At 43.3% G+C, this 13,892-nt stretch overlaps 1 protein-coding gene across 6 annotated transcripts in view; it reads right to left on the bottom strand.

Moving 5' to 3' along the window:
• Positions 1–13,892, bottom strand: part of LOC122543507 (ciliary neurotrophic factor receptor subunit alpha-like) — a 386,379-nt gene that overhangs the window by 214,989 nt on the left and 157,498 nt on the right. For 4 of the 6 annotated variants that reach the window (XM_043682503.2, XM_087990221.1, XM_087990223.1 and 1 more), the window contains one exon: positions 328–567. The exons of 1 other annotated variant lie outside the window; for it this stretch is intronic. In XM_043682503.2, coding sequence (XP_043538438.1) covers positions 328–567 — 240 coding nt within the window. The remainder of the gene's footprint in view (positions 1–327; positions 568–13,892) is intronic. One more of the 6 variants, XM_087990229.1, reaches the window with a different exon arrangement.

Below are 13,892 nucleotides of genomic sequence, written 5' to 3'. Positions count from 1 at the left end.
CAAAATCTCCAGCAATTAGATGCATTAGAGCATTATAGCTTAATAGTGGGGGATTTAAGCGAAAGTGGATTGATATGGCTTCTTTATACTCTTGTACTAAGCTGATATCTTACTAATAAACGTGAAAGTTATGACAACATAGTCAGCGGTTGTTACTGAGGTCATTATTCTGCCATTGACAGCCTTAGTTTCCTTCACCATAGCTGCTTCATAAGACTTTTCAGTCACATTATTCCAGGGTTATTTATGCACACAATAGGCTAGTTTCGTTAAAAGACATCACATTTTTTGGGTTCCATCAAAAACAAATACATAAAAAGCACTTACTTCCAACTTGGATTGTTATTTGATTTTTCAACTTTCCGCTATGTTTCTCATGGCAGCTATAGGTTCCACTTTGTGCTGTCTTGATGTTTCGGAGGGTGAGGTTGGTGCCTTGAAGAAGCTGGTCTTCTTTATGGCCTATCACATGCCCACCAAACCTCCATACCACAGGAGTATGGCTGTCAGATGTCTCACACTGCAGGGTTACATTGCTGCCAATTCTTTTGTAGTATTTCCTTCCTTCTGAAATTATAAAGAAAATATTTGTGATGTTACCATAGATGGATTACTTATCCAAAGCTGCTTCTACTTTCTCCACTAAGTTACAGACTTCTATCCTTGGAGCTGCCTCTACTGTCTTCAGGTTCCCAGTTGTACTGTCTGAACCAAAAGAAGCAGTCTTCAGTGGCTAAACCATCCGTAGGAAGTAGGATTATATAGAAACATAGAAGATAGGAGCAGGAGGAGGCCATTCGGCCCTTCTAGTCTGCTCCAGCATTCATCACGATCATGGCTGATCATCCAACTCAATAGCCTAATCCTGCTTTCTCCCCATAACTTTTAATCTCATTTGCCCCAAGTGCTATATTTAGCTGTCTCTTAAATACATTCAATGTTTTGGCATCAATTACTTCCTGTGCTAATGAATTCCACAGGTTCACCACTCTCTGCATAAAGAAATATCTCCTCATCTGCATCCTAAATGGTCTACCCTGAATCCTCAGACTGTGATCCCTGGTTCTGGACACACCTACTATCAGGGGCATCCTCTCTGCATTTACCTTTTTGAATCCTCTTAGAATTTTATAAGTCTCGATCAGATTGCCCATCATTCATCTGAACTCCAGCAGAAACAATCTTAACTTAGTTAATCTCTCTTCATGTGTCAGTCCCACCATCCCCGGAATCAGCTTGGTAAACCTTTGTTGCACTCCCGAGAGCAAGCGCATCCTTCCTCAGAAAAGGAGACCAAAACTGCACACAATATTCTAGGTGTGGCATCACCAAGGCCCTGTATAACTGCAATTCACTGGAAGCAATCTGGGGCAGGAGTTTAGTATGATTTTTGTTCTCATTAGCACTAAAAGCAATTGAACAACAAACCACACCTCCAAGGCCTGCTCTCATTTCTACAACAGCTTGAATTTTTGTTCGCAGGTCAACGACGCAGAATTTGGAAAATTCCCAGCTTTGCAAAAATGACTGGGAGAAAGTGTCCTGGATATTTGAATTTTGGTTCAGATTTGGGGGTGAGAGACGTGAGTGTTAGCAGCTGTTGGATTCATCACCCTGAAAATATTGTGGAGGTAATGACATTGGTAACAACAGAGGTGAGCGGTGGGAAAAGGCTAACTTGGATGATTTGCGACATTGTTATAGCTATTAGTGAAATAATAAAAACAAAAGGACCTACCAGCGCTCCTGATATTTCATACAGTGGCCATGCCCCAGCAATGCTTACTCATGTCACCTCATGCCCCTACCCATACTCTCCATGTCATCCTTTTCCCCTTCCACCCAACCCAGTAGCCCTCTGTAACTCTTTGTGCCAATGTATGCCAACAAAGATCTGCAGTTACTACTCTTAGCTCTTTCATCACACATGGCAACTCATTTAGTATCCACCATGGTTAGACTGCAATACCCGGGCTGAGGTAAAATAAGATAAAAATCCAAATACCTATTAATGATTTTCTTTAAAACAAAACCTAATTGGTAGAAGCCCAGTTATTACATGGATCTTTCATCAACTACTTAATCACCTGAAAAAAATGTGCACCTGCATTCATTGCCCCTTGTCAAATGCTTTAAGTATGTGGAGGTCTCAATCAAATGTTGAATTTTAAGTCACTCTTTTGTGATAATGATAGGTTGAGCATCATAAATCTTATGATTAATAATGCTCAAACTGATGTCAATGAACAGAGAAAAACAGCAAGCTTGATATTTTGTTCTACTGCAGACTTCGTTTTCAAAGAAAAAGGCCAAGAAATTGAAATGCCTTGGAAGGTTATTAGTTCCAATGACTTTGACAGTTTCCTTGATATCTGTTTTACATACATTTGATTCAGTTATAGTAAACCCAATTAGGAAGCGACTTCCACATAAAAATACATTCCCTCTCCCAAAAGAACACCTGCCCTCTCCTAAAGTGTCACTGGAAATATCCACAAAGATACCTTGCCTCTTCGAAAAGGAATCCAACCTCACTGGAAAACTGTAAAGACCACAAGTTATATTTGGCAAAAATTGATTCAGTTTGAAGACAGAAGACAATTTATGCTTCACCTTGTGCGAATGCCTTTGTGAACATGTGAAAAGTACAATCTGCCCCGTTTAGCCCCTGACAAAATAGCAGGTGCTCGGTTTGCGATGGGACGTCTGAAATTTGGGCTCTGGAGATACTCTGGCTAAATTAGAGCTCTTATGATTAGTTAAAACTAGGCTTTGAATCTGGTCTGCAAAACTATGAATAGCAACAAGCAATGTACTAACCACCAGACATCATTCAATAGATCTCCTGAAATCATCTCGTCTGCACAGGGTGCAGTTTGCCTTTGAGTCATGGAATATAATTCTGATCTAATATTGAAGAAAGCTAAAACTCTGTTCATGGAGATTGTTCCATAACACTTACAAATATTCATTGTAATTACAAAACTGAAGCTTTAAAATGCTTGACCATCACTGCAGTGAAATTCTTCATAGATGTTTGATGATGACATTTAGTTTTCTTTAAATGCTCAATTTATTTCACTTTCCATGTACCTCTTCTATCCTTTCAATTGTCTCTATCTTTTTCTTTCCTTTCTACCTCCTTTCTAACTAGCTCCCACACTGCAGGGTTACATTGGGATTTAATTAAGCAGCAGCTTTGAAATGTAATCTTACACCACAATGAAAAATAGAGGAAGCTGATTTAGTTTGGATGTTCAATGACAGAGATTAAAGGGTTACTTTCAGAATAGTGCCTGGGAAGTAGGAGATGGAGAGACTATGATTGAGCCTTGAGTGAAAAATTGCCAGAAAAAGCACAGGCAGTTTGATTAAATCTTATTATGCTTACTGTCAGAGGAAAGAAATGTCAAGGGCACAATTAAAGGCTAGTTTCCCATACTCCATTTTTGAATGAGATCATCAGAAGAACAGGTGGCGATGGTGAAGCCATACTGTTGTTAAGGGCTGCTTCAAAGATGAGTACATTTATGACTTCAGCACATAACATCTGGATGGAACCACAGTGTTGAGAAATAAAATATTTCAAAAATCTTTTTCTTATATTTCCATATTCCATAGCATGCAATATTATGCATTCAGAATGTTTCCTAATGGTTGAAGTGTATGGTGGGCAGTTGTGATTATTACAGGAACACATTAGCAGGCAAAGCTTCCACTACCTTAGGCATCTTGCTCTTTGACTGTGCCAAGAATAAATACAACACAGGCTTTACCAAGAATGTAAGAACATTTAGGAACAGATAAAGGTCATTAAGACCATCAAATCCCTTCCCATTGTCATACAACATTGATCCACATGCGTGCCAACTAGTATTAATTATTTCTCCACTGATAGAATATCATTTAGTTTAAGTCACTAATGCTTTCATTAGTCTTCATGAAATGGGAGTGATAGTCCTTGACAACAATGTGGCATCAATCGAATGTGGCAGCAAGGAGCACCATCAAAACTAAAGTCAATGGGTATTGGGGGCAAAGTTTCCGATGGTTGGAGTCATACCTGGTACACAGGAAGATGGTTGTGGTTGTTGGAGGTCAGTCATCTCAGCTCCAGATCACCTTTGCAGGAGTTCCTCAGAATAATGCCCCAGGCCCAACCATCTTCAGATGCTTTACCAATGACCTTCACTCTATCATAAGGTCAGAAGTTGGGATGCTCATCATGGATTGCACAATGTTCAGCACCATTCATGACTCCTCAGATACTGAAGCAGTTCATGTTCAAGCCAGACTATGACCATCACCAATACGAGACAGATAATCTACCCACTGCCCTTTGACATTAAGCAGTATTACCATCACTGAATCCCCCACTATTATATCCTGAGGATTATCACTGATCAGAAACTCAACTGGACTCACCACATAAAAACAGTGGCTATAAACTGCATTTATTTCAATGCGAGAGGTCTGACAGGTAAGGCAGATGAACGCAGGGCATGGTGGGGAACGGGGAACAGGGATATCATAGCAGTTACAGAAATGTGGCTCAGGGATGGACAGGACTGGCAACTTAATGTTCCAAGGTTTAGGTGCTATAGGAAAGTTAGAAAGAGGGGAAAGAGAGGAGGGGGAATGGCATTTTTGATTAGAAATAACAGTACAGCTGTATTTCGAGAGGATATCCAGGGAATGTCCACGGAAGTTATTTGGGTGGAAGTGAGAAATAAGAAAGGGATGATCACCTTGTTGGGATTGTACTACAGACTCCCCAGTAGTCTGCAGGAAATTGAGAAGTAAATTTGTAAGGAGATCCAATTATCTGTAGGAATAATAGGGTGGTTATGGTAGAGAATGTTAAGTTTCTAAACGTAACTTGGGAGTGCCATGGTGTTAAGGGTTTGGATGGAAGGGAATTTGTTAAGTGTATACAAGAATATTTCCTGATTCAGTATGTGGATGTACCTACTAGAGAAGGTACAAAACTTGGCCTACTCTTGGGAAATAAGGCAGGGCAGGTGACTGAGGTGTCAGTGGGAGAGCACTTTGGGATCAGCGACTATACTTCTATTAGTTTTAAAACAGTGATGGAAAAGGATACATCAGATCTAAAAGTTGAACTTCTAAATTTGAGGAAGGCCAATTTTCACAGTATGAGGCAAAAATTTTCAAAAGTTGATTGGGGGCAGATTTTCGCAAATAAAGGGATAGTTGGAAAATGGGAAGCCTTAAAAAATTAGGTAACAATATTCCAGAGACAGTATGTCCCTGTGAGGGTGAAAGGCAAAGCTGGGTGGGTGTAGGGAATGCTGGCTGACTAGAGAAATTGACGTTTTGGTCAAGAAAAAGAAGGAAGTAAATGTCAGGTACAAACAGCAGAGTTCGAGTGAATCCCTAGAAGAGTATAAAGGCAGGAGGGGAATACATAAGAGGGAAATCAGGAGGGCAAAAAGGGGACATGAGACAGCTTTGACAAATAGGGATAAGGAGAATCCAAAGGGATTCTACAAATACATTAAAGGACAAAAGGGTTACCAGGGAGAGAATTGGGCCCATTAGAGCAAGGCCACCTATTTGTGAAACAGCTGGAGATGGGGGTCATCCTAAATGAGTAACGTGCATCAGTGTTTGCTATGGTGAAGGTTATGGAAGCTAGAGAACTAGTCTGTTTTAATAGTTTATTCTATTTTTAGAATAAATAGTCTGTTTTACACAAGAGGTAGTGCTGGATGTTTTAAAATGCATTGAGGTGGATAAATCCCCAGTACCTGATCAGGTGTAGCCGAGACCTCTGAGGGACGCTAGGGAAAATATTGCTAGGCCCCTTCCTGAGATATTTGCATAATTAATAGCCACAGGTGAGGTGCCAGAAAACTGGAGGTTGGCTAACTTGGTGCCACTATTTAGCAAAGGTGGTAAGGAAGTCAGGGAACTATACTCCATGGAGCCTGACATTGGTGGTGGACAAGTTGTTGGACGGAATTCTGAGGGACAGGACTTATATATATTTGGAAAGAGAAGGCTGATTAGGGAGAGTCAACATGGCTTTGTGTGGGAAATCATGTGTTACTTACTTGATTGAGTTTTTTGAAGTAATAGAATGTAGAACAATACAGCGCAGGACAGGCCCTTTGGCCCTCAATGTTGTGCCAACCTGTGAACTAATCTAAGCCCATCCCCCTACATTATCCCATCATCATCCATATGCCTATCCAAGGACTGTTTAAATGCCCCTAATGTGGCTGAGTTAACTACATTGGCAGGCAGGGAATTTCACACCCTTACCACTCTCTGACATCTGTCTTAAACCTATCAATTTGCAGCTATGCTCCCTCGTACAAGCAGACATCATCATCCTAGGAAAAAGACTCTCACTGTCCAACTTATCTAATCCTCTGATCGTCTTCTATGTCTCTATTAAATTCCCTCTTAGCCTTCCTCTCTCCAATGAGAACAGACGCAAGTACCTCAGCCTTTCCTCATAAGACCTTCGCTTCAGACCAGGCAACATCCAAGTAGATCTCCTCTGCACCTTTTCAAATGCTTCCACATCCTTCCTGTAATGGGGCAACCAGAACGACACACAATACTTCAAGTGAGACTGCACTAGTGTTTTGTACAATTGCAGCATGACGTCACAGCTCCGGAACTCAACACCTCTAACTCAACGTATGCCTTCTTAACAGCACTAACAACCTGGGTGCCAACTTTCAGGGATCTATGTACATGGACACCAAGATCCCTCTGCACATCCACACCACCAAGAATCTTTCCATTGACCCAGTACTCTGCCTTCCTGTTATTCTTCCCAAAGTGAATCATCTTACATTAACTGCATTGAACACCATTTGCCACCTCTCAGCCCAATTCTGCAGTTTATCCAAGTCTCCCTGCAACATTCTTCCACACTGTCCACTACTCCAGCGAATTTAGTATCATCTGCAAACTTACTAACCCATCCACCTATGCCAACATCCGAGTCTTTTATACAAATGACAAACAGCAATGTTCACAAAACAGATCCTTGTGGTACACCACTAGTAACCAGATTCCAGGCTGAATATTTTCCATCACCCACCACTCGCTGCCTTCTTTCACAAAGCCAGTTTCTAATCCAAACTGCTAAATCACCTTCAATCCATGCCTCTGCATTTTCTCCAATAGCCTATTATGTGGAATCTTATCAAAGGCTTGACTGAATTCCATGTACACCACATCAACTGCCCTAGCCTCATCCACATGCTTAGTCACCTTCTCAAAAAACTCAATGAGGTTTGTGAGGCAAGATCTGCCCTTGACGAATCCATTTTGACTATTTCCAATTAAATTGTTGCTTGCGAGATGATTATAAATCCTATCTCTTATAATTCTTTCCAAAACTTTTCCTACAACAAACGTAAAGTTCACTGGTCTATAATTACCTGGGTCACCTCTCCTGCTCTTCTTGAACAAGGGTGCAACATTTGCAATCCTCCAGTCCTCTGGTACTAAACCTGTAGACAATGACGACTTAAAGATAAAAGCCAAAGGCTCCGCCATCTCCTCCCCAGCTTCCCAGAGAATTCTCAGAAAAATCCTATCCAACCTAGGGGGGCTTATCTACTTTCACACCTTCTAGAATTGATAACACCTCCTCCTTACTAACCTCAATCTTTTTAAGTCTAATAGCCCGTATCTCAGTTTTCTCTTCTGCAATAGTCTCCTTTTCCTGAGTGAAAACAGATGAGAAATATTCATTTAGCACTCCTCCGATTTCCACAGGATCTACACACAATTTCCCACTTCTGTCTTTGACAGGCCCTATTAGTCATTCTTTTATTCCTCACAAAGCTATAGAAAGCTTTAGAGTTCTCCTTTCGTCTACCTGCTAAAGGCTGCTCATGTCCCTTCCTTGCTCTTAACTCCCTCTTTAAATTCTTCCTCACTACTCTGTAACTCTCCATCACCTCATCTGAACCATTTCATTTCAACGTCACATAAGACTCCCTCTTCCACTTCACAAGAGATACAATTTCTTTAGTAAACCATGGTTCTCTTACCTTCTCACTTCCTCCCTGCCTGACAGGGACATACTATCAAAGACACACAATATCAGTTCCTTAAATTAGCTCCACATTTCAATTGTCCCCATCCCCTGCATTTTGCTACCCCATTCTATGCCTCCTAAGTCTTGCCTAATTGCATTATAATTGCCCTTCCCCCATCTATAATTCTTGCCCTGTGGCATGTATCTATCCCTTTCCATTGCCAAACTAAATATAACTGAATTATGGTCACTCTCTCCAAAGTGCTCACCTATCACTAAATCAAACACCTGGCCTGGTTCATTACCAAGCACAGGAGAATCGACGTTTCGGGCATAAGCCCTTCTTCAGGAATGAGGAAAGTTTGTCCAGCAGGCTAAGATAAAAGGTAGGGAGGAGGGACTTGGGGGAGGGGCGTCAGAAATGTGATAGGTGGAAAGAGGTCAAGGTGAGGGTGATAGGTCAGACTGGGGTGGGGGCGGAGGGCATGTGCTCGAAACGTCGAATCTTCTGTTCCCTAGATGCTGCCTGACCTGCTGTGCTGTTCCAGCAATAAAGTTTCAGCTGGGGGCGGAGAGGTCAAGAAGAAGATTGCAGGTTAGGAAGGCGGTGCTGAATTCGATGGATTTGACTGAGACAAGGTGGGGGGAGGGGAAATGAGGAAACTGGTGAAATCCGAGTTCATCCCTTGTGGTTGGAGGGTTCCTAGGTGGAAGATGAGGCAACCGCAGGAGGTGCAAGACTTGCGCCCACACCTCCCCCCTCACCTCCCTCCAAGGCCCCAAAGGAAACTTCCATATCCGCCACAGATTCACCTGCCCCTCCACACACATCATCTATTGCATCCTCTGCACCCGATGTGGCCTCCTCTATATTGGGGAGACAGGCCGGCTACTTGCGGAGCGTTTCAGAGAACACCTCTGGGACACCCGGACCAACCAACCCAACCACCCTGTTCCTCAACACTTCAACTCCCCCTCCCACTCCACCAAGGATATGCAGGTCTTTGGACTCCTCCATCGCCAGACCACAACAACACGACGGTTGGAGGAAGAGCGCCTCATCTTCCGCCTAGGAACCCTCCAACCACAAGGGATGAACTCGGATTTCACCAGTTTCCTCATTTCCCCTCCCCCCACCTTGTCTCAGTCAAATCCATCGAATTCAGCATCGCCTTCCTAACCTGCAATCTTCTTCCTGACCTCTCCGCCCCCACCCCAGTCTGACCTATCACCCTCACCTTGACCTCTTTCCACCTATCACATTTCCGACGCCCCTCCCCCAAGTCCCTCCTCCCTACCTTTTATCTTAGCCTGCTGGACAAACTTTCCTCATTCCTGAAGAAGGGCTTATGCCCGAAATGTCGATTCTCCTGTTCCCTGGATGTTGCCTGACCTGCTGCGCTTTTCCAGCAACACATTTTCAGCTCTGATCTCCAGCATCTGCAGTCCTCACTTTCTCCTCATTACCAAGCACCAGATCCAGTGTGGCCTCCCCTCTTCTTGGCCCTTTGGCATCTGTGTCAGGAAACCCTCCTGGACACATTGGACAAAAACTGATCCATCTGACGCAGTAGAGTTGTAGCATTTCCAGTCAATGTTGGGGAAGTTAAAGTCTCCCATAATGACCACCCTGTTCCTTTCACTCCCGCCCAGAATCAATTGGCCAATCCTCTCCTCCACAGCCCTGGAAGTTTGTGGAGGCCTAAAGAAACTCCCAGCAGTGTGACCTCTCCTCTCCTGTTTCTAACCTCAGCCCATACCAGCTCATTAGACAAGTCCTCATCAAAAATTATTTCAGCCACCGTTATACCATCCTTGACTAACAAGGCCACACCTCCCTCTCTTATATTGCCTTGTCTATTTTTAATGAAAGATCTAAACCCTGCAACCTGCAACATCCATTCCTGACCATTCTCTAGCCGTATCTCAGTAATAGGCACAATAACGAAGTCCCAGGTACCTGTCCATGCTGTAAGCTCACCTACCTTCTTCCGAATACTCCTGGCGCTGAAGTAGACACACTTCAAACCAGCTTGCTGTCTGCCAGCACACTCCTGTGACCGTGAAATCCTGTCCAGGTCCTCCCTACTCTCATCCTCCTGTGTACCGGAACTACACCTCAGGTTCCCATCAGTCTGTTGAGCTAGTTTAAACCCACCCGAATAGCACCAGTAAATTTCCCACCCAGGATATTAGAACCCCTGTGGTTCAAGTGAAAACCATCCTGTTTGTAGAGATCCCACATTCTCGAGAATTATCCATATACCTGAAACCCTCCCTCCTGCAGCATCGATGCAGCTACGTGTTCAGCTGATATCTCTCCCTGTTCTTTGCCTTGCTATTCCAAGGTATGGGTAACAATCCAGAGATAATAACTCTGTTCTAGCTCTCAACTTTCACCCTAGCTCCCTGAAATCCTGCCTTACATCCCTATCCCTCTTTCTACCTATGTTGTTGGTACCTATGTGGACTTGGGGCTGGTCAAATTCTCCCTTCAGGGCTCCAAAGACACGATCCGAAACATCACAGACCCTGGCACCTGGGAGGCAACGCACTGACCGTGAGTGTCTTTCGTTCCCAACAACCTTCTATCTGAGCCTCTATTAAGTCCCCATTGACTAACACTCTCCTACTTTCCCCCTTCCCTTCTTTGCAAGAGGGGCAGACTCTGTGCCAGAGACCTGGGCCCCACTGCATACTCCTGGTAAGTCATCCCCCCAATAGTATCCAAATCGGTATACTTATTTTTCAGGAGAACGACCACAGGGGATCCCTGCACTGACTGTTTTTTCCCCCTTCTAACAGTTAGTCAGCTTTCTTCATGCCTAGGAGTGCCTACTTCCCTGTAACTCTTTTCTATCACAGACTCTGCCTCCTGAATGATCTGAAGTTCATCCAGCTCCCATTCCAGTTCCATTATGCAGTTTTGGAGGAGCAAGAGTTGAGTGCACTTCCTGCAGATGTACTTGGCTGGGACACTACTGGTGTCCCTCACCTCAAACATCATGTAGGAGGAACATTCCTCTCCCTGCACTGCCAGACGTGCTAGTCCTTTATCAAAAAGTGAAAAAAAGAAGAGAAGCTTACCTGATGTATCCTTGGTGTTTAAGGTTAGAGGAGGTGCTTGGGTGGGAGGCCCTTCAAGGGTAAGGTCTTGGGTTTAGAAAACACTCATTTATATAGCTAAAGGGGAAAAAAAGTCTCTCCTTTCCCAAAAACCTCTGCTCTGAGGTGCTGCAGCTGCTTAAAGTTTTAAATCAGTGACTCACCTTCCCTGACATGCCCCTGGTCCAAGCTCCCACTCTTCCTGCTGCTGGAAACAGAAATGGACGCGATCTATGTGGACTTCAGTAAGGCGTTTGATAAGGTTTCACATGGTAAACTGGTTAGCAATGTTAGATCACATGGAATACAGAGAGAACTAGCCATTTAGATACAGAACTGGTTTGAATGTAGGAGACAGAGGGTAGTGGTGGCCTTTTCAGACTGGAGACCTGTGACCAACATGTGCCACAAGCATCGGTGCTGGGTCCACTGTTTTTTGTCATTTATATAAATGATTTGGATGTGAACACAGGAGGTATGGTTAATAACTTTGCAGGAGACACCAAAATTGGCAATGTAGTCGACAGCCAAGAATGTTATCTCAGAGTACAATAGGACCTTGTTCAGATGGGCTGGTGGGCAGAGGAGTGGCACATGGAGTTTAATCTAGATAAATGTGAGGTACTGCAAATCAGACAGGACTTATACAGTTAATGCTGAAAAAAAGAGACCTTGGAGTGTAGGTTCATAGTTCCTTGCAAGTAGAGACGCAGGTAGAAAGAATAGTGAAGAAGGCATTTGGTATGTTTGCCTTTATTGGTCAATGCATTGAGTATAGGAGTTAGGAGGTCATTTTGCAGCTGTGCAGGACATTAGTTGGGGAACTTTTGAAATATTACATTCAGTTCTGGTCTCTCTGCTATAGGAAGGATGTTGTGAAATTTGAAAGGGTTCAGAAAAGATTTCCAAGATTTTGAGTAAAAGAGAGCGGTTGAATAGGCTGGGGTTATTTTCCCTGAAGCATGGAGGCTGAGGGGTGACTTAATCAAAGTTTACAAAATCATGAAGGGCATGGATAGGGTGAAGAGCCAAGGTCTTTTCCCTGGGGTAGCGAAGTCAAACATTAGAGGGCATAGGTTTAAGATAAGAAAGGGAAGATTTAAAAGGGAATTAAGGGGCAACATTTTCATACAGAGGGTGATGTGTGTATGGAATAAGCTGCCAGAGGAAGTGGTGGAGGCTGGCACAATTATAACATTTGGATGGGTACATGAATAGTTTAGGCCTAGAGATATGGGTCAAATGTTAGCAAATGGGACTAGATTAATTTAGGATATCTGGTCAGCATGGACAACTTTCACTGAGGAGTCTGTTTCTGTGCTGTATAGTCCTATGACTATGAGTCTACCATCTGGTCAGTCGCTGCGGAGAGTAACTTACCTCCTGAACCCTCAAAGCCTGTCCACCATCTACACGGCACAAGTCAGGAGCGTGATGGAATACTCCCCACTTGTCTGGATGGGGGCAGCTCCAACAACACTCAAGAAGCTTGACACTATCCAGGACAAAGCAGCCCACTTGACTGGCATTACATCCACAAGCATCCACTCCTTCCACCAACAATGTTCAGTAGCAGTGGCGTACTATCTACAAGATCCACTGCAGAAATTCACCAAAGATCCTCAGACAGCACCTTCCAAACCCACAAGCACTTCCATTTGGAAGGACAAGGGCAGCAGATATATGAGAACACCACCACCTTCAAGGTCCCCTACAAGCCACTCCCCATCTTGACTTGGAAACATATCATCATTCCTTCAGTGTCACTGGGACAAAATCCTGGAATTCCCTCCCTCACTTCATTGTGGGTCAACCCACAGCAAGTGTACTGCAATGGTTCAAGAAGGGAGCTCACCACCACCTTCTCAAAGGCAACTATGGATGGGCAATAAATACTGGCCAGCCAGCGACACCCACATCCCAAAAATTAAGAAAATAAAAATGAAACATTGCTACGGTACTTTCCTTCTTTTCCTGGATGCTTTTTTAAAAAAAATTGTTCACTGGATGTGGACAAGCCAGCATTTGTCCATCCATCATTGCCCAGAGGGCTGTTAATAGTCAACCAAATTGCTGTGGGTCTAGAGTTTACATGCAAGGCCAGAACAGGGAAGGACAGCAGATTTTTCTTGCCTAAAGGACATCAGTGAACTCGATGGATTTTTCCAACAATCAACAATGGTTACATGGTCATCATTTGGTTCTCAGTTTATTCCACATCTATCTTTTTTGTTATGAATTCAAATTTTGCTATCTGCCATGGATGTGAGATAAACCCATGATCCCAGAACATCTGCCTGTGGTTCTGGTTTATTAAACCAGGGATACTAATACTGCGCTACCACATCCCCTATTATGGTATTTGAACTGATTGCCATGGTGAACAACCAGCTTTGTCAATTCCTTTCACATCATTGAAACTTTCATGTTGATCAGTGAGTCTGCATATTAGCACGGTGACTGATAGTTAAAGTCCCGAATGCTCAGTAATGGTCTACTGTGCCTTATACAGTGGATAATGTGCAACCGATTCAAAGCCATTAGTTTTCTGCCTGCATGCAGGCTGGAAATACCACTCATGTTTTCTTAGAATAATCATCTTCTCTTCTGCCAGTATTAAAGACAATCAATACTATGTGTAACATAGATTAGAGAAGAGGAGAGCTGATGTGCGGTTAGATATTTATCCAGCTTCCAAATCACAGGAAACAACGCTTGGTGCTGGGTTATGCAAGGACAGCTGCAAAAATGATGTTGT

This window comes from Chiloscyllium plagiosum, unplaced genomic scaffold (genome assembly GCF_037043375.1).
Source record: "Chiloscyllium plagiosum isolate Xiang-an unplaced genomic scaffold, Cpla_swu_hap1 HiC_scaffold_1, whole genome shotgun sequence".
NCBI classification, from domain to species: Eukaryota; Metazoa; Chordata; class Chondrichthyes; order Orectolobiformes; family Hemiscylliidae; genus Chiloscyllium; species Chiloscyllium plagiosum.
Note: the sequence above shows the minus strand (reverse complement) of the source record. Positions and strands in the feature narration are given on the sequence as shown.